Below are 18,510 nucleotides of genomic sequence, written 5' to 3' on the forward strand. Positions count from 1 at the left end.
TATTCAGTTTAAAGAAAGTTGATATGGCTCAGTCATTAAAAAAATTACTTGGTTCCAGCTATTAGTTGAAGTGTAAATGTGTATCTTTCTCTCATTTTTCTTTTATATCTTTCGTCTTTCAGGGAGTAAACAAGCATCCCATATTTTTATTTTTCAAACGAAATCATTTATAGATATTAGATATGTATGAGATTGGTTTTTACATATCACATGGATTGATTTCTAATTTATGTGGGCTGGTTTTATGACTGTTTGTAATTTCTGTAAGGCTCTGCTTGGATGACTGAATTTGGGCTGATTTGGATTTCAAATCATAGAAAGATTTAACGATGAGCGAAGCAGTGGAAGACTTGGTCTATATCAAGAGATCGGCCAATGCTGCTGCAAACGGCATTGCTTTTTTTTATTATTATAATTCTTCTACATCATTTAGTTGGGTGAATGGAGATGGAATACTTGGTTAGCGAAGCTTTGTAAACATTGATATCATCATTTAGTTGGGTGAATGAATTTGCATTCTTTGTTGCTCTTTTGTTGGTTAAACTGTAGGTTTGTTTCAGTGCTGGGATTTTAGAGATATTTGATTTTGGAACTTGTTTTCATATTAGTACGGGGCCGTGAAATCGTAACTTTTGCGGCACAAATACATTAAATTTCCCCTCCTTGCTTCAACTAAATTCCATTCCCAGTGCGTCTCTGTAAGTGGGGGCTGAATCTTTGTTATTTGGTTTCTCATGTGTAAATAATAATCCGAATTCGAAATTTCTAAAAAATATATATATACAAAATCTAGTTTCCGTTTTTAATATTATTATTTCTCTTTTTTTAAGTTAATTTATTTTAAATCCTTAAACTCAAACATAACTTTGGATTCAATCGAAAAAAAATTGTTTGAGATCTCCGATCCGCAACAAAATGTTTTTGCATCATCTGGTCCCACATGTTTGTTTTTGGATGAAAGTCGGTACAAAATATTGAAAATATAGTATTAATATATGATATTTGAGCATAAATTATTTCAAATTTGATATTAATATATGTTTTTTTAGTACTCAAATATATACGCAAGTATCGATATTAATTTCATATTTGTTTTTTTTTATTGAACGACTGTACAAAAAATATTGAAAATATGATATTAATATATTGTTTTAGATTTGGTACTAATATATGATTATTGAGTAACCAAACATGTGTTGCAAGTGTCAATATAAATAAAGTTGCTCAAATATTGTACCTAAAATTTTTTCTTTTATACCAGATCTAAACCAGTTAGTACTCAAATATCATATCTTCAATATTTTGTATTGATTTTCACCCGTAAAAAAATATATGAGGTCAGGAGTGCAGAAATATTTTGTTTGAATTAGGGAGTTCAAACATTTCTTTTCTGACAAGAACTGAATGCAAAAATATGTTTGGGTTTGAACATTATTAATGAAAGAGATTATATAAAATGTCACAATCCCTTAGATTTAGCAAGATTGTTATTTATAATAAGAATAAACTTATGGTTAATGAGATACGACCTTTTGGATAATATTCAAATCATATATTTGAGGGTCTACATCTCAACACATATTCATAATTAATATTATAGTATTGATATGACAAATCATGGGTTGTTAAATTTATTGTTAGGTAATACACTCAAGGTAGATTGAACTAAACCTAAACTACACCAATCATGGCCCATTCATTACTTTAAGCTTTTGATTTAATTAATATATGTATGTTCTCAACGGTATAGTTCAAATTGTTTTAAGAGTATTATCCTAATGGTCGATCTAAATAAATAATCTATTGGTCAAGATTTGTTATTATATTCCCTCAAATTAAATAAATGTTTCATTAAAAAAAATTAAATAAATGCTCGCAACTCGAACATAGCTGTTTTCCGGCAGATCCGAAGGGTAATAAATATATTTATTTGAGTAAAACTTTCTTAAAATAGTATTCTGGTTTTTTAGTGGGGACGTGTTTCTCACACTCGAGTCCCGATTCCAAAATGATTTTCAAACAAGGAGCCTAGGTGTATCTTTAGGATAATTAAGTAGCAATTCTCGTGTATGTGTGTGAAAAAGATTAGTATTTTATATTTTAAAATGCCTCCCATTGAGCCACGGTCATTTCTCGTTGATTGTGTTGTTTCCAGTGGACCTCTCGAAATACGGCAAATATTGTTTGCCAATCTCTATCAAACATTTTTTTTTTTTTGTTTATGAGATCAATGAGTTCAATCAGTATATTCGTGAACATCTGTTAATTATATATAATAGCAATCATTCGAATTTTTATTTATCTAAATTGGAATTTTAAAAAAAATTATAGTTACATAAACATTTAGTGCCTTGTCGCCTTCATTAAAATTTATTTTGGTGATTCCTCGTTCTAGTTATTCCTGAGATATAATTCTCATCCGTGCCCGTAATTCTTTTTGTAAAAAATTATTGTACGTTCTTAGATTCCAATGTAAGATATTGAAAACGCAAATTCTACTTTTTACTCGGCAATTTGCATGGATAAATTTCCTAGAGGAACTTGAAAATTAGACCCGCTTGATTTGATTATCTTGAGAGTATTGATCGGTGAGAAAAGTTGAACACCACGCTACTGCTACAATATCATAGAAACGCAAAATAAAGATTCTAAGATAATGTTGTGGAGACTTTCTAAAACTACTTCTTAGCTTTTTTTTCACAAAAATTTAAAATTTGATATATTTTGTAAAAAAATATCTGAAAAATACTACGTAAAAACACTCCCAAACATACCTAAAAAACTCGCCAAAAGTGATGATAATATAATGATCGGTAAAAGATGCAAAATACAAACAAACACACGATCACCCAAAAATTTACTACCTTTAGTGGTGCGTATCAATAACTTATCTAACTTCCTTCAATTTTGAGGTGATTGGGACCTAAAAAAATTCAGCGTTTAGAGGACAGAAATTGAATAATGATATAGTTGAGACTATTGTCAAGAAATGAATGGGATAAAAGACCAACTTGCAACAGAAAATTTTCTCCAACTTTTAGACAACCACCTTACGAACCAAAAAGATTCATATACCGACCAATTGCAAGGGTTTTTTACTGTCAACTCAGCTATATTCGTTTCATTGTGTTATCAAACAAAATGAAACAACAATCTGATCTACTATAGAACGTCAGAAGCTCAAAACATCATGCTGGATCGAGAGCGAGAAAAACACAACCAAGATAAAAAGAACATGACTCAAAGTTTAGAATTCATACAATCACCGACATCCGACTGAAAAAAAAATGCAAAACTCTTGGGCCGCCAAGGCAGAACCAAAGCACCCCAGACCATAAAACACAAGCAAACACAAATTTAACGATACCCATGTTGTGAACTATGCCACCGCCTATCGAGTACCCAATTCTGGGATATAACTCTCGACTTACAAGGCACAGAACTACAGCATAACCACCAGAAAACCTCACCTAATAAAGCAATACAAGAAATAGTATAGTTTTTAGTTGAGAGTTTATTGAAATAAAGTTCTGTTGCCCCAGAAATACCAGCAATAATAACCTGCACGTTTCACTTCCCACCCTTTTTAGCTGCAGACTTGGTCACCTTGGCACCTGAAGGATCCTTTTTCTCCACACTCTTAATAACACCAACAGCAACTGTCTGACGCATGTCACGGACAGCAAAACGGCCTAGAGGAGGGTACTCAGAAAAAGTTTCCACCACCATGGGTTTGGTAGGAAGCATCTTAATGAAACCAGCATCGCCGTTCTTCAAGAACTTGGGTTCCTTCTCGAGCTCTTTACCAGAACGTCTGTCAATCTTTGTCAAGATTTCAGCAAACTTAACCGCAATGTGGGAGGTGTGACAATCGAGCACTGGAGCATACCCATTTCCAATCTGGCCAGGGTGGTTCATTATGATGACCTGGGCAGTGAAGTTGGCAGCTTCCTTTGCAGGATCATCCTTGGAGTTGGATGCAACAAAGCCACGCTTGAGATCCTTGACAGCAACGTTCTTCACGTTGAACCCAACATTGTCACCAGGAAGAGCCTCGGGAAGGGATTCGTGGTGCATCTCAACTGACTTAACCTCAGTGGTCAGACCAGTAGGGCCAAAGGTGACAACCATACTAGGCTTCAAGACACCTGTCTCCACACGGCCCACAGGGACAGTACCAATTCCACCAATCTTGTAAACATCCTGAAGTGGGAGACGAAGGGGCTTGTCTGATGGCCTCTTGGGCTCCGAGATCAAGTCAAGAGCATCAAGAAGGGTTGGGCCCTTGTACCAATCGAGGTTTGTCGATCTCTCGATCATGTTATCTCCCTCAAAACCAGAAATGGGGACGAATGGAATCTTGTCGGGATTGTAGCCAACTTTCTTGAGGTAGGATGATACTTCCTTCACGATTTCATCGTATCTAGCTTTCGAGTATTTTGGTGTTGTGGCGTCCATCTGTACAATCATGGGCATCAATAGGTTAGACACCATAACTATTAAATTAAAAACATTATTCCGAGTAGATAGTTTAAGCAAATAAAAATGAAGAAATGAAGAAACTGTCTCACTTTGTTGCAGCAACAAATCATTTGCTTGACCCCAAGAGTGAAGGCAAGCAATGCATGCTCACGGGTCTGACCATCCTTTGAGATACCAGCTTCAAAGCCACCAGTGGTGGAGTCAATGATGAGGACAGCGCAATCAGCCTGGGAAGTACCAGTAATCATATTCTTGATAAAGTCGCGATGTCCAGGAGCATCAATAACGGTGCAGTAATATTTGGTGGTCTCAAACTTCCATAGTGCAATATCAATGGTGATTCCACGCTCACGCTCAGCCTTAAGCTTGTCAAGAACCCAGGCATACTTGAATGACCTCTTGTTCATCTCAGCAGCCTCCTTCTCAAACCTTTCAATAACACGCTTGTCAATACCACCGAGCTTGTAGATCAGGTGACCCGTGGTGGTTGATTTTCCAGAGTCGACATGGCCAATAACCACAATGCTAATGTGAACCTTTTCTTTACCCATGGCGAATGTCTACAAGCTGAAAATATAGAACATTGATTTCCATCAAAATAAGCATAACCAGAACCAAGATTTCTATCATACAGAGGATCATATACAGATTCGTCAAGGAATTATTTAAAATAACAATCTCATAAGCACGATTTGATATAAAACCATACCAAAAAAATCATAAAATTTCAACTGGTACATCTAACGGGTCAGATCTTAAACAGACAAAAAGGCAGGAGTACCAACTTGGATGCTGAAGTTAAAATACATCCAAGGTCGAAAATAGCATGGAACCACAAAGCATAATATTTGACTTATAGTTTTTGCTTTTTAATAACTTTTTCTAAAAACTTCGCAACCAAAATCATCATTTCGGAGGAAAAAAACTCATGTCAATCAGTGGATTTTTTAAAACATCAACGAACCACAAACACAGAATAGCCGTGATATATAAAAATCTAGTAGCACCTTCAACGAAACACGTGCAACAACATAATCAAAAGAACGTAAGTTATCTAAACAAGACATATTTGAAAACACCAATTGCATACACAATGGCTGAGAATTAAATCGCATTCAAATCAATTTGTAAAACCGAAAACAGAAGAAATTGTTGTCCTGGAAGGAAAAATGGCTAGAGATCCAACCTTTCAGAAAGAGATCGATGGAAATTGAAGCCGCGGCCGTCGAGAGAGAATGAAATGAGAGGGACTCAAGTGTGGTTTCTGAGGGTTTATATACCCGCCAGCAGCGAGAGAGCTAGGGCTTCTGAAGAAAGCAGGATCACGTACATTTACTAGAATACCCCCTTTCATACCTAGCAAAATAGCAAATGACTATTATAATTTTGCTAAATTATTTTTTAACAAGGTGTGTATCTTATCGCTACCTGCACCATGTGTGGGTTATCTAAATCTATATTATCTATAGAAAAAAGAGGATATTATCTGTTTTTTTGGAAAAATATTTTTTTATAATTATGATTTACTCCCTTCGTTTTAATTATATTGTCACGTTTTTTGTTTTGTTTGTCTCAAATATATAGTCATATACCATATTTAATAATTTTTTTTATACTTTTTTACTAATATACTACTTGATGTAGCCAAAAATCACTTGTATGTGACACGTTGCTTCCGCAAAGTCCGGAGTATCAGTAAGTCCTTGTATGTTCCCGATGGAGATCTTCAGTGGGTTGTTCCTACGTCACAAAACAAAGTCAGAGGAGCCGGGAGGGTTCCCGGCGAAGGCACTCCGACGCTCAAGTCAGTTATTACTCAAGGAATAATAATCGAGAGTAGAGCGATCTATTGCTTAAGAAAGTGTGTACCTTAATAATGAAGTGACTTGAGCTATTTATAGATATTCGGAGAGTTTCACGGGCTTAAGCCTCTTATGGGCCTTTGTAGAATTCAGGGTCTGCTTGAATTAAATATATATAATATTTAAATAAGTTTGGGCCTTAAAAATATTCGGAGTGGACCTTCATGATTGGGCTCAGGCCCAGTTGAATTTTTAGGTGTAACCTATCATAGGCCCCCCACTCTCGGGCATGTCGCGTGTGTGGAGAGGCCCGATAGTAGAATTTGTATCGGAGTATTGTCAAAAATTTAGTTGCCGAGAACGAATATTTTGAGCCACTACGAAAATTACGGGGATCGACCTGCCCGGTCAGGTATGGAGAAACCATGATGGAGAAATCTGATTAGGACTGTGATGTAGTAGAATTAAAATTCTGGTAGAATAATAACAATCCCCATGTAATTGGATAGAATTAAAATTCTGCTAGAATATTAATTGTAGAAACCAAGTAGGATTCTATCAACTACTGTCATTATAAATTCAGCACTGCGGTATAGCACTCATCACAACTTACTAACTCGATTTTATTTCTGAATCTTTTTTGCAGTATTTGCTAGGTCGCATTCTCCAAATTGTTAGAGAAAATACAATTCATTGGACGCCTATGGCAGGTATTAAATATTTTAATTACTATATTCCACCTTCTGTCCCTTTTTTTTTTTAGTTTGGAACAAGTTTGGTCTTGTGTATACGTGCTCAGATTCTTTCCCACTCACTTACCTTTATTAATTACACAATATTATTCTCAAATCTCCTCCTACCTTTGTTTCGTCCGCTTCATCCCTTTCCTTTGCTTCGTCCGCTTCATCCCTTAGATTGGAGATTTTATTTGTATGTATATATCGAATATATGTGTATATGTGTATCAATATTCCATCGCTGGCTATGGGTTATCATCTTCTTCGTCGAGACGACGAGTGGGCGGCAACATATAGGAGAGGCGATGGTGGTGCGATGGTGATGCAATGGTGATACCGAGGAGCCAAGGGCCAGCTATGGGACCTCCTCGACTGCTCGTGGAGACGCCCAGATCTGGACTCGGTGAATGACTATCGTCGATGTCCCAGCCATGGATTAGCCTTCGAGCTATCCAAATCTGGACTCGACGGGACTAGGACGACGGCAGCTCAATTGCTGGTGGCTGCCGGAGACCGGGGTGGCGCGACGACGCGAGGTAAGCAGCCGGTCGGAGATGATGGTGTTGAGCGACCAACGACTCGCCGAAGGGAGCTGCGGCCGGTGGTGAGGCGGCGGACGGTGTTGGAGAAGATGAACCCATCTGTGATAGATATACATATACATATACATATATATACACGATGCATATTATTTAAGAACCAATTACCATGTATCTAATGCTATTATTTGATTTATTATTATTTAATTAATATTATTTTTTGGTAAAATATATATTTTTATTTTATATATATATTTTTTCTAAAAAATCATTGCAGGGCATCCTCCACGGGGTAAAGTATTTTCGGTGTTTGTTGCTAACCGAGAAATTTATCCCTCCTCGCCAGCTGAATCTGGCGATGACAATGAAATTGACGAATGTTTATATTCTTTGAGTGATTTGAAAACAGTGGTATCTCGTGATATGACGAGACCACCTTGTTTAAAAATTGATAGAAACCCGAATTCTTGCGATAATAGTGGTTCTGAAGAGTCTTCGGGAGGAGTGAGCGAGCGTCTTTTGGACGAGTCGGAGATTTTAAGTCCAAGTAAAAAATTTGACTTATCCTCTAAAAATATCCTTAAGATTCCCAAAAATGGAGATCTTTGCCATGAACCGCCTCCGGGATATTTTACTGTATATCTGGAGTACTTTAATTTTGGTTTCTCGCTCCCTCCTCATGCCCTTTTGATAGAAATTGTAGATAGTCTCGGGGTGAGTTTAAGTCAATTAACACCAAGTGCGATTCTCCTCTTTACGTGTTTCCTACGTAGAGTGAGTGAAATCAAAATGTCCCCGACTATAGACTTATTCTATGCGCTTTTCTCGGTGCGTCGCTCCATGCCGGGTTCCTATACTTATTTTCTACCTCGGGGAGATTGTAAGTTTTTATCTCGTTGTCCATCTCCAAAAAATGATTGGAGAAAAAATTTTGTTTATGTATGGGATTATGGTTGGGAGGTTCCCATAGTTTGGAATCCAGGCCATAGGAAAATTATTTTTAGCAAAATCCACCGTGAATTGCAACTTGAATGTCGTTCCTTAGGCCTCTTCCAGGAGTTGGTTGACCCAAAAAGTTTGATTCCTGCCGGTAATGCTTTGTTCAAATTGAATTTTGATGACTGTATTTTGCGTCTTCTTTGGATTCTTCTACTCGTGGTAATTTAAAATTTATTAAATTTATTTACTGATCATTGTCACTCTTCTCTTTGTGTTTGTTTGTAGGTGACAAATTAAGTTTGGCGGAGGTTCGCGCTTGCATAGAGAAAAACGAGAAAACTCCGTCAAAGACATCGAAAAAAGAGTCACCAATGGATCGAGGTAATCACAATTCCCATGGGATTCCAAGGAGGAGGAATTCGCCCGGGCCATCCGACCGTGTCAATTGTTCTGGTCCTCCATCTAAAAATACTGACACTCGTGACCGAATGAATGGTGGTAGAAGAAATGATGCTGACCGTGATACCCGTACTAGGGAGAATGCTAATGGTAGAATAAATCCAAAAAAAAGACGTGAGGATGAACGAACAGTTCCTCCCGATACTTGTGAGGGTCGTCACTTGTTCTTGGAGGGTGTGAATCACAAGAATAATGCTGGTTCTTTTTGGGATTTGAAGGATTCAGAGATTGGTTGGCGAACCGGAGCTAATCTCATTGGAGATCATGACAGGTTGCATCTACTGCCTCAGCCTACCGAAGTATTAACTCGGTCTCTTGCCTCGTCTGCCTTCCAGGTATATTATTATACGTTTGATATTTGTTATGATTTTTATGTAGTAAACAATACTCCTTATCTATGGGTCTTTGCAGATTTTATCGCTTGCCCAAACTTTTCAATTTCGAGAAGAGAGGTCTCGAAATTCCGGGAGAAAATTTGATGACGAGCTGGCGTCATTAAGGGGTGAGTGCAAAAGACTCGGCGAGGAAGGTGCTAAGGCCCGAGATGATTTTCTCAAGTCACAAAAGGAGCTTGAAGAGAAATCCAAAAAGTATGATGCCATGTGCAAGGATATGGAGCTACTTAGGGGAAAATATTCCCATGAATCGGAGACCGGTGAGACTTTTCTCAATTCGTCAATAGGCAAGAATCTCTTGCGAAGTACCGGAGAAAAAGCAATTGAATGCTACCGAGAGTCCACAGATTTTAGAGATGAAGTGATTCAGCGGGCGATCGTTATTCATAATGAAGTTGTAGTGGATTGCCGCAAAGAACTACGGAAAACTCAACTAGTTCCAGAGGAAATTATTATGATGATTCACCCCCAAATTCCGGAGCCTAGTATTGCCCGAGTTGACGATGACTCGGATCCTCCCTTAGGAGATTTACTGGGAGGTCTGGGTGATGAGGAGATGATCGAAGCTTTGCGTTCGAATTTTTAGCTTATACAACCAATAATGACGGTGTGTATCAGAGCTATATGGAGACTACTCTTTGGAGCCGTGGACCAGTTTAGCTTTATTATTTCTTGCCACTTTTGGGCAAAATTTTTTTTTTGAGAGAGTCAAAGTCATAGACTCTTTTTTTTTCTTTTTGAGTAAGTAAGGATTTGTCGATTATCATATCTCTTTTGCATTTTGAAGTTGCTATTGCATACTTGTTTGATGAATAAAATACTATCGCTTTAACAATGGAGTACTTGGGAGGGGATCAATCTCCCAAGATTTTGTCTCATGGGGAATTCCTAAACCCACTTGGTGCGTGGTGAGGTATCCCGGGACTTATAATGTTATTATGTCGTCCTGACCTCTTACAGCGTCATAAGTTCAAATGTCCCAAGGGGCTGGCCAAACCTCTTACTGTTGGGAATTTTTTATGATTGCTAGGGTCTATGACGTTTATGTCGTAAGTAAGCGTTAGTATAGGAGAGGAGATATGATATGCTTTCGACAAAGTAATCTGTTTATATAAAAACAATAATCAAATTAGTTGAACAATGTATCACAAAATTGTAATATGAAAACATAAGGAAAATATGCTAATAAATTTAGCCTATTATTGACGAGAGCTGCAGTTTATGCATAAAACTTCTTCAGATTGGCCACGTTCCAAGGCCCGAGAAGTATTCTTCCATCTGAATGTTGGAGGCGATATGTTCCCATCTTCACGATCTCAATTACTTTATAGGGGCCTTCCCATTTCGGATCCAGCTTGCCCACAGACTTCAAGATGTCAGATTTTCTCAATACCAGATCTCCTACTTGGAAAGATCTTGGTTTGACTCTGTCATATATGCTTTAGTCATACAAGCTCGATATCTCTCGGCTCGTGTTGAAGCTTCATCTCTCAGTTCATCCACTAAGTCCAATGAAATTCGGAGGGCTTGGTCATTTCCAGATGAAGTGTACTGTTTCACTCGCCATGATTGCTCTCCGATTTCGGCAGGAGCCACAGCCTCCGTTCCGTAGGCCAGGTTGAAAGGAGATTCTCCAGTTGAAGAGCGTGAAGTGGTTCGATATGCCCATAGAACACTTGGCAACTCATCCACCCATTTTCCTTTGGCATTGCCTAGACGTGTTTTGAGGTGCTGCAGAATGGTTCGGTTGGTGACCTCGGTTTGCCCATTTGCTTGAGGATTCCCTACAGAAGTGAAGAACTGCCTGATAGAGAGTCCTCTGCACCAGTCTTTTATCTTTGCTCCAGAAAATTGAGTTCCATTATCTGAAACCAAGGTTTGAGGAATGCCAAATCTGCATATTATATTCTTCCATAAGAAATTGATTACATCTTTCTCGGATATTTTGGCCAATGGTTCAGCTTCGACCCATTTGGTGAAATAATCCACAGCTACTATCAGAAATTTTCTTTGTCCGGTAGCAGGAGGAAAAGGACCTACCAAATCCATTCCCCATTGAGCAAAAGGTAGAGGACTTTCCAGGGGCTGTAAGATTGTAGCCGACTGGTGATGGAAGTTAGCATGCTCTTGACATGCATGACAATGTTTTGCTAACTCCATAGCGTCTTGCTTCATTGTTGGCCAAAAGTACCCTTGGCGCAATGCTTTCCCCGCGAGAGCTCTGCCAGCTAAATGATTTCCACATATTCCTTCATGAATTTCACGGAGCACATAGTTTCCCTTAGCTGGCGTTAGACACTTTAGGTAAGGTGAAGAGAAACCTCTTTTGTACAGTTCTCCGTCAATGATCGTGAACCGAGCAGCTCTCACTCTAAGTTTTCGGGCTTCGACTTGGTTAGCAGGTAATTTCTCTTGCTTTAAATAGTCGATTATTTCATCTTTCCAACTAGGCTCTTTGCTATCAGCACAGAAGATTGTAACATCACTTCCATCAGTTTCTTCCTTGCCATAAGTTAGGAATGTAATTTTCCTATTATCAATGTTGGCCAAGGAGCTTGCTAACTTGGCAAGGCGGTCTGCTGACTCATTTTCCCCTCTAGGTATCTGCTTTATATCATAGCTGTCTAAACGCGAAAGAAGCTCGTTTACTTGAGTGAGGTATTCAAACATTTTATCTTCCTTCGCTTCATAATTTCCCTTAACCTAACTGACGATAAGTTGGGAGTCACTGTGTATCGTCAGTCTCTTTGCTCCGACTGACAGGGCCAATTTAATTCCCATGATGAAAGCTTCATATTCTGCCTCATTATTCGTTGCAGGGAATCGAAATTTGACGGCATATTGAAATTTATCTCCCTGTGGGCTCTCCACAACTATACCTGCACCGCTTCCTGTAGAGGTTGATGACCCGTCGACATAAACCATCCATGTTTGGGTGGAACTCTCTTCTTGAGTTACTGTCATTTCTACTAGAAAATCAGCCAGAATTTGTGCTTTAATCGCTGGACGCGGGCGATATTCAATTCCATATTGGCTCAGTTCAACAGCCCACTTAACCATTCTTCCTGATGCTTCAGGACTCGAGATAATTTGTTTGAGAGGATGATTGGTGAGTACAATTATTGGATGAGAGTGAAAGTAAGGACGTAATTTTCTCGCTGCAATTACCAAAGCCAGTGCCAGTTTCTCGATCTTTGTATATCTTAATTCTGCTCCGTGTAAAGTTCGACTGATATAATAAACTGGTTTGTGCTCACGTCCTACTTCAGAAACCAATACTGCACTTACCGCCTCCGCAGATATTGCCAGATAAATTAACAGGGTGTCACCTTCGTTTGGTTTTACCAACAACGGCGGAGAGGTCAGATGTACTTTCAACTCGTCAAATGCTTGCTGACACTCTTCTGTCCATTGAAAACCTTTCCCACTCCTTAACATTTTGAAAAATGGTAAACCCTTGTCTGCAGATCTTGAGATAAATCGGTTGAGGGCGGCCAAACGTCCTGTCAACTCTTGGATGCCTTTTACACTCTTCGGAGGATTCATGTTTAAAATTGCTTTGATTTTTTCCGGGTTGGCCTCTATTCCTCGTTCTGACACCATATAACCGAGAAATTTGCCTCCTCGTACACCAAAAGTGCATTTATCCGGATTAAGTTTCATCCTGTATTTTCTGAGTATACTGAAACATTCCTCAAGATCTTCCAAATGATTAGATGCTTGAATACTCTTGACGAGCATGTCATCTATATAAACTTCCATGTTTCGCCCGATCAAGTGTTCGAACATGGTATTTACCAGACGCTGATAGGTAGCTCCAGCATTTTTCAAACCAAACGACATTACATCATAACAATAAATTCCCCTATCGGTGATGAAACTTGCTTTTTTCTGGTCCTCTGGCGCTAGGCCGATCTGATTGTATCCTTGATATGCATCAAGAAAAGTGAGCAGCTCGCATCCTGCTGTCGAATCGACTAACAAGTCAATTCGAGGGAGTGGAAATGGATCTTTGGGGCATGCTTTGTTGAGATCAGTGAAATCTATACACAAACGCCACTTTCCTCCAGATTTTGGTACTAAAACCATATTTGCAAGCCAATCTGGGTATGAAACTGGCCTGATGTACTTTGCCACTAAGAGTTTCTCCACTTCCGCGGCTATATGCCAATTTTTCTCTGGACCAAATGCTCTTTTCTTTTGCTTCACCGGTCTCATTTTCGGATCAACATGGAGGTGATGAAGCGCATATTCATGAGGTATTCCTGGCAGATGCTCATCACCCCAAGCAAACACGTCCAAATTGCGCCCAAGAAAATTTTTCAACTTCTCTTCCAGTTCAGGAGGTAATTCGGTCCCGATCTTTAGGGTTTTCTTGGGATCAGTTGGAATGATTGCCACATGTTTCAGAGTTTCGGTTGCTGTTATTCTCTCTTTGCTCTCAGCTTCTTCATCCACCAAATGTATTCCATTTTCACGCAAAAGTTTTCCGGGTTTTGATGGTTTTTTCCTCACTAGAGACTTGTCTTTTCCGATTTTCTGACGAACCCCGCAGAGTCACTACATGACACTCTCTAGCTAGACGATGATCACCAAGGGCTTCTCCTACTCCTCCCGGAGTCGGAAACTTCAGCTTCATATGATATGTCGATCCGATGGCTTGGAATATATTGAGACTTGGTCGTCCCAATATCACATTGTACGCAGATGAAGCTTTTACCACAAGGAATTTCACCATTTTAGTAGACCGCTTGGGGTAAGAACCCAAGGATAGAGGAAGCGTTACCTCTCCCAAAGCTTCAACTATTTCTCCGGAAAATCCGACTAGTGGAGTGTTGACTGGAGTTAACTGTGCATTACTAATACCCAACTTTACGAATGCATTATGAAAAATTATGTCAGCCGAACTTCCAGAATCCACTAGAATTTTCTTTACCCAAAAATTGGAGATTGTGGCTGAGATGATTAAAGCATCATTATGGGTACCCCGAGGGTTCTCCAGATCTTTGTCACTGAATGATAATCCATCTTGGATGGTTTCAACTTCACATATTGACAAGGATGTGGGGCTGGATAAATTGTTGGTTCCTTTTGCTGCTCGCAGAAGAGCTTTTCTTGCATTGTTCGAGTCGCCACAAGCAGGCCCCCCAGTGATTACGGCGATTACCCCTCCCGAGGGCAAATTTTCATCCGCTCGTTCATGCTGTTTCCCAATTCCGTCATGGCGCTTTTGGTAGTCATGTTTTTGTTGTTCGTCCTGACGCCTGTCATCTCGTTTTTCACCGCGGGACTTGTCCACGAAATTTCCCAAATGTCCGCGTTTTATGAGTTTTTCAATTTCTGCTCGCAAACTGAAGCAATCTTCTGTAGTATGGCCTTTATCTTTATGAAAATGACAATACTTTTCCGAACGTAGGCGCTTTGGGTTATTCTGCATTGGGCGAGGGGGACGCAACAATCCTTGTTTTTCAGCCACTACCAGTATATCGGTCAGACGTGCATTGAGGGGTGTATTCTGGAGACGGGGGCTCTGTGTTGTTCGCTTCTCGTCTCGCTTTCTAATATCTGGTTTATCTTCTTCTCTCTTTCTTTTATTCAGGTAGTGTGGTTCAATAGATTCTTCAACCCGAATGTATTTCTCAGCTCTTTCCAGTAATTCCTCTAGGTTTTTGGGCGGCCTTCCCGCTATTGATTCCTTGAACTTCCGATGACGCAAGTTTTGCTGCATTATTCCGGCTAACAAATCATGGTTCACATGTAAGACTTCGTGCACCGCATGAGTAAATCGCCGAACATAGTCCCTCAGACATTCTCCTTCTTTTTGAATGACTGTGAACAAATATGCTGCTGTTTTTGGGTATTTTTTGTTAATTGAGAATTGCTGGATGAAGCAGTCAGTAAGTTGCTCCAAATTGGCAATAGATCCGGAGGGTAACTTGTTGAACCATGTGAGCGCTCTTCCTGATAATGTTGTTCGGAAAATTTTGCAGTATGCAGCATCTGTGATATCATACAAATCCGCTTTCGCGTAGAATTTGTCAATATGGTCTTGGGGGTCACTCGTTCCATCGAACTCAGGTAAGCTGGGGATTTTGACTCCCTTTGGTAATGCTTCAGATAATATGTCATCAGTGAAGGGGCTTCGGCGTGACGGCAAAATTGCGGAAATATTCTCTCCAGTTACATGTGTACGAGATCCATCCTTCCGAGCTGGATTAGTGATCTTGTTTTCGCCAGAAATGTCATGAACTGTGTGAACACTTGCTTCGCCGTCTTTCTGAGTAGTATTTTTCTTGGTCCCCCCTTGATCTTTATCATTCACTTTAGATTTATCTTTATTTGGGTCTCCGTTATTAGGATCAAGAGATGACGAGCCTTCAGTCTGAGCCTTTTTCTTGCTGCTTTTGCGCTTGCGAGTTTCTAGGTACTGAGCAACTGCATCTTTTGCTGCGAGTGCGGCTGTGTTTTCCATTAGCGCGGTCAAGTTTTCACGGGTGAGAGTAATACTCTGCGGTGCGTTTCCATTGTTAATATTTCCTTGAGACATTTTTGAAGTAATATGTGTTCTCAATGACGTAATGAACAGTTTCGCACGGACGGCGCCAAGCTGATGTAGCCAAAAATCACTTGTATGTGACACGTTGCTTCCGCAAAGTCCGGAGTATCAGTAAGTCCTTGTATGTTCCCGATGGAGATCTTCAGTGGGTTGTTCCTACGTCACAAAACAAAGTCAGAGGAGCCGGGAGGGTTCCCGGCGAAGGCACTCCGACGCTCAAGTCAGTTATTACTCAAGGAATAATAATCGAGAGTAGAGCGATCTATTGCTTAAGAAAGTGTGTACCTTAATAATGAAGTGACTTGAGCTATTTATAGATATTCGGAGAGTTTCACGGGCTTAAGCCTATTATGGGCCTTTGTAGAATTCATGGCCTGCTTGAATTAAATATATATAATATTTAAATAAGCTTGGGCCTTAAAAATATTCGGAGTGGACCTTCATGATTGGGCTCAGGCCCAGTTGAATTTTTAGGTGTAACCTATCACTACTATTAACTATACCTTGAAAATTGTGCAATCATCTTTTAATACATTTAAAATGAATAAAATAAGAAATTTATATAAAATTTGTTTTTCCAATACATTTTTCTTAATTTGTGTGAAAATTCAAAAAATACAATATATATAGGACGAAGGGAGTAGAATATTACACTTCTATTATTTCTTTTGTTTTAGTTTTTTTTGTTTTTTTTTATTTTGATATTTTAAATTACAATTTAATTTCTCAATAATTTTTACAAGTATGATATAATTATTATTTAAATATAAATCAAATTAATTAGATAAAAATTATACAAACACACCGCTTCTGCTAAAATTTTAGTCGCATATATAATATATTAACTGACTTGACATCATCGTGACACTAACGTCAAATCATATATGCAGTATAAATATATTAATTCATTTCTATTGCTAAAATTCGAATCGGTTGAAATCTAAATTACATCATCTTTACTATTCGATACAATATATTAGCATTTTCACTTTAAAAATAATAGGAAACACTTGTAAATTTCTTTCCACTCCATATATTTCATTTGGTTGATTTTTTTAAGACCGTCTCTCGCGGATATTGACCGACGGGTTAATTTTACCATGTTTATAATAAAAAATAGTATTTTTATTGATATTTTTTATTTGTGATAATTATAACTAGTGTCTCACTCGTGTGATGTACGGTTTAAATTGAGTATAAAACGATTAAGAATGAGAGAGAATAAGAATTTGAGTTTGTAATTAAAATTAAATAAAAAATTTAAACTAACTCTGATTAAAACAAAAAAAATTTGTAAAAGTATTATTATAAATTTTGGAAATTTTTTTTAAATACAATATTCGTCGTTGAGTTTTTTTAGTTGTCGTCATCATCACATATTAAAATTTAAAGATATTTATGATTTTTAACTTTAGATACAGTGACTTAACTGACCATTACTGAAAATTGATTCCAGTTCCATGATGATTGATGACATTCTTAATAGATAAGATATCTATCTGTTAGATCAATAATATTCGTGCGATTTCATATTGAACTAACTGAAATTTCATAATCATGTAGTTTTCTATAAGTACGGCTAGATGTGTTATCTGCACAAATAAACTTTAGAGAGATATATATTTAAAAAAACAGGTATTGATATATGTATAATTTAATATTTTTAATTGCATTGTCAATTATATCATACCGTTTGTTATATCACTTAAAGGAGACTATTGTCGAGAAGAGCATGTTTCTGACAGTACTTTATACAATGTTTTGTTGAGAATTTTGGGACGTGAATTTGAAATATATCTTTAGTGAATAACAATATAATTTTAATTAATATATTAAACTAACAATACACTAAGGTACTGTTTTGTTCACCATGGTATTAATGTATGTATAACTTATCACATCTCATTACACGTTATTTTCATCATATTATATATTCATATATTAACTATTTATTTTATATCAATCAAATCATTAATTATTTATCTTACATCAATCAAATCATTGAATTTAAATTATTATATTACCCCTTATAAATAATATAATTTTTATTTTATTTATTTTTATAAGGACAAAATAATCATTTAACATTTTTATATAAAATATAATCAATCAAATCAAATATATATCAATCAAATTCAATACTATTTTAACTATCATTTCTTATTTATTTTTTATTACATTATATTACTTATATCATACTTCAAACCAAACGGACGACTTATTTCTGAGCAATTAGCTTAAAAACAAAAATAAAACAATTTTGAATATAAAAAAAATAATAAATGATGTTATGATTTGTTAATTAATTAGCTAGCTAGTTTTTTGAGACAATTTGAAATGTGAAATTTCGGCCTCCTGGTTATATTTAGTTAATAACTGTGTGAAAAATAAATTGCAATAATAAAGCATGTTGCTGTATTATATGGATGACAGAAAAACAATTATAATGTTTATGACTATGTGCAACAGATATTTTTATAGTCATATAGTCAATAAAAATGATAAATTGGAGCACACTTACAAAATTTATAGTGTAAATTTTTATTTTTTATTTTAAAAAAAAAAAAGAATTGGGAGGTCTGTGGACTGTGAACTTCTTAC

At 37.4% G+C, this 18,510-nt stretch overlaps 3 protein-coding genes across 3 annotated transcripts; all 3 read right to left on the reverse strand.

Moving 5' to 3' along the window:
* Window positions 1-3,225: 3,225 nt before the first annotated feature.
* Window positions 3,226-5,827, reverse strand: LOC140881483 (elongation factor 1-alpha). Its single transcript, XM_073286830.1, has 3 exons — window positions 5,669-5,827; window positions 4,572-5,049; window positions 3,226-4,458 (listed from the first exon to the last, which is right to left on the reverse strand). The coding sequence occupies exons 2-3, from the start codon at window positions 5,031-5,033 to the stop codon at window positions 3,571-3,573; spliced, it is 1,350 nt and encodes a 449-aa protein (XP_073142931.1). The 5' UTR covers window positions 5,034-5,049; window positions 5,669-5,827; the 3' UTR covers window positions 3,226-3,570.
* A 4,927-nt stretch (window positions 5,828-10,754) lies between these two features.
* LOC140878527 (uncharacterized) lies at window positions 10,755-12,023 on the reverse strand. Its single transcript, XM_073282126.1, has 2 exons — window positions 11,545-12,023; window positions 10,755-11,247 (listed from the first exon to the last, which is right to left on the reverse strand). Exons 1-2 carry the CDS (start codon window positions 12,021-12,023, stop codon window positions 10,755-10,757), a joined length of 972 nt encoding a protein of 323 aa, XP_073138227.1.
* A 33-nt stretch (window positions 12,024-12,056) lies between these two features.
* Window positions 12,057-15,900, reverse strand: LOC140878528 (uncharacterized). The gene is made up of 2 exons (XM_073282127.1): window positions 13,902-15,900; window positions 12,057-13,801 (listed from the first exon to the last, which is right to left on the reverse strand). Exons 1-2 carry the CDS (start codon window positions 15,898-15,900, stop codon window positions 12,057-12,059), a joined length of 3,744 nt encoding a protein of 1,247 aa, XP_073138228.1.
* Window positions 15,901-18,510: the final 2,610 nt, after the last annotated feature.

This window comes from Henckelia pumila, chromosome 2, assembly GCF_033568475.1.
Source record: "Henckelia pumila isolate YLH828 chromosome 2, ASM3356847v2, whole genome shotgun sequence".
NCBI classification, from domain to species: Eukaryota; Viridiplantae; Streptophyta; class Magnoliopsida; order Lamiales; family Gesneriaceae; genus Henckelia; species Henckelia pumila.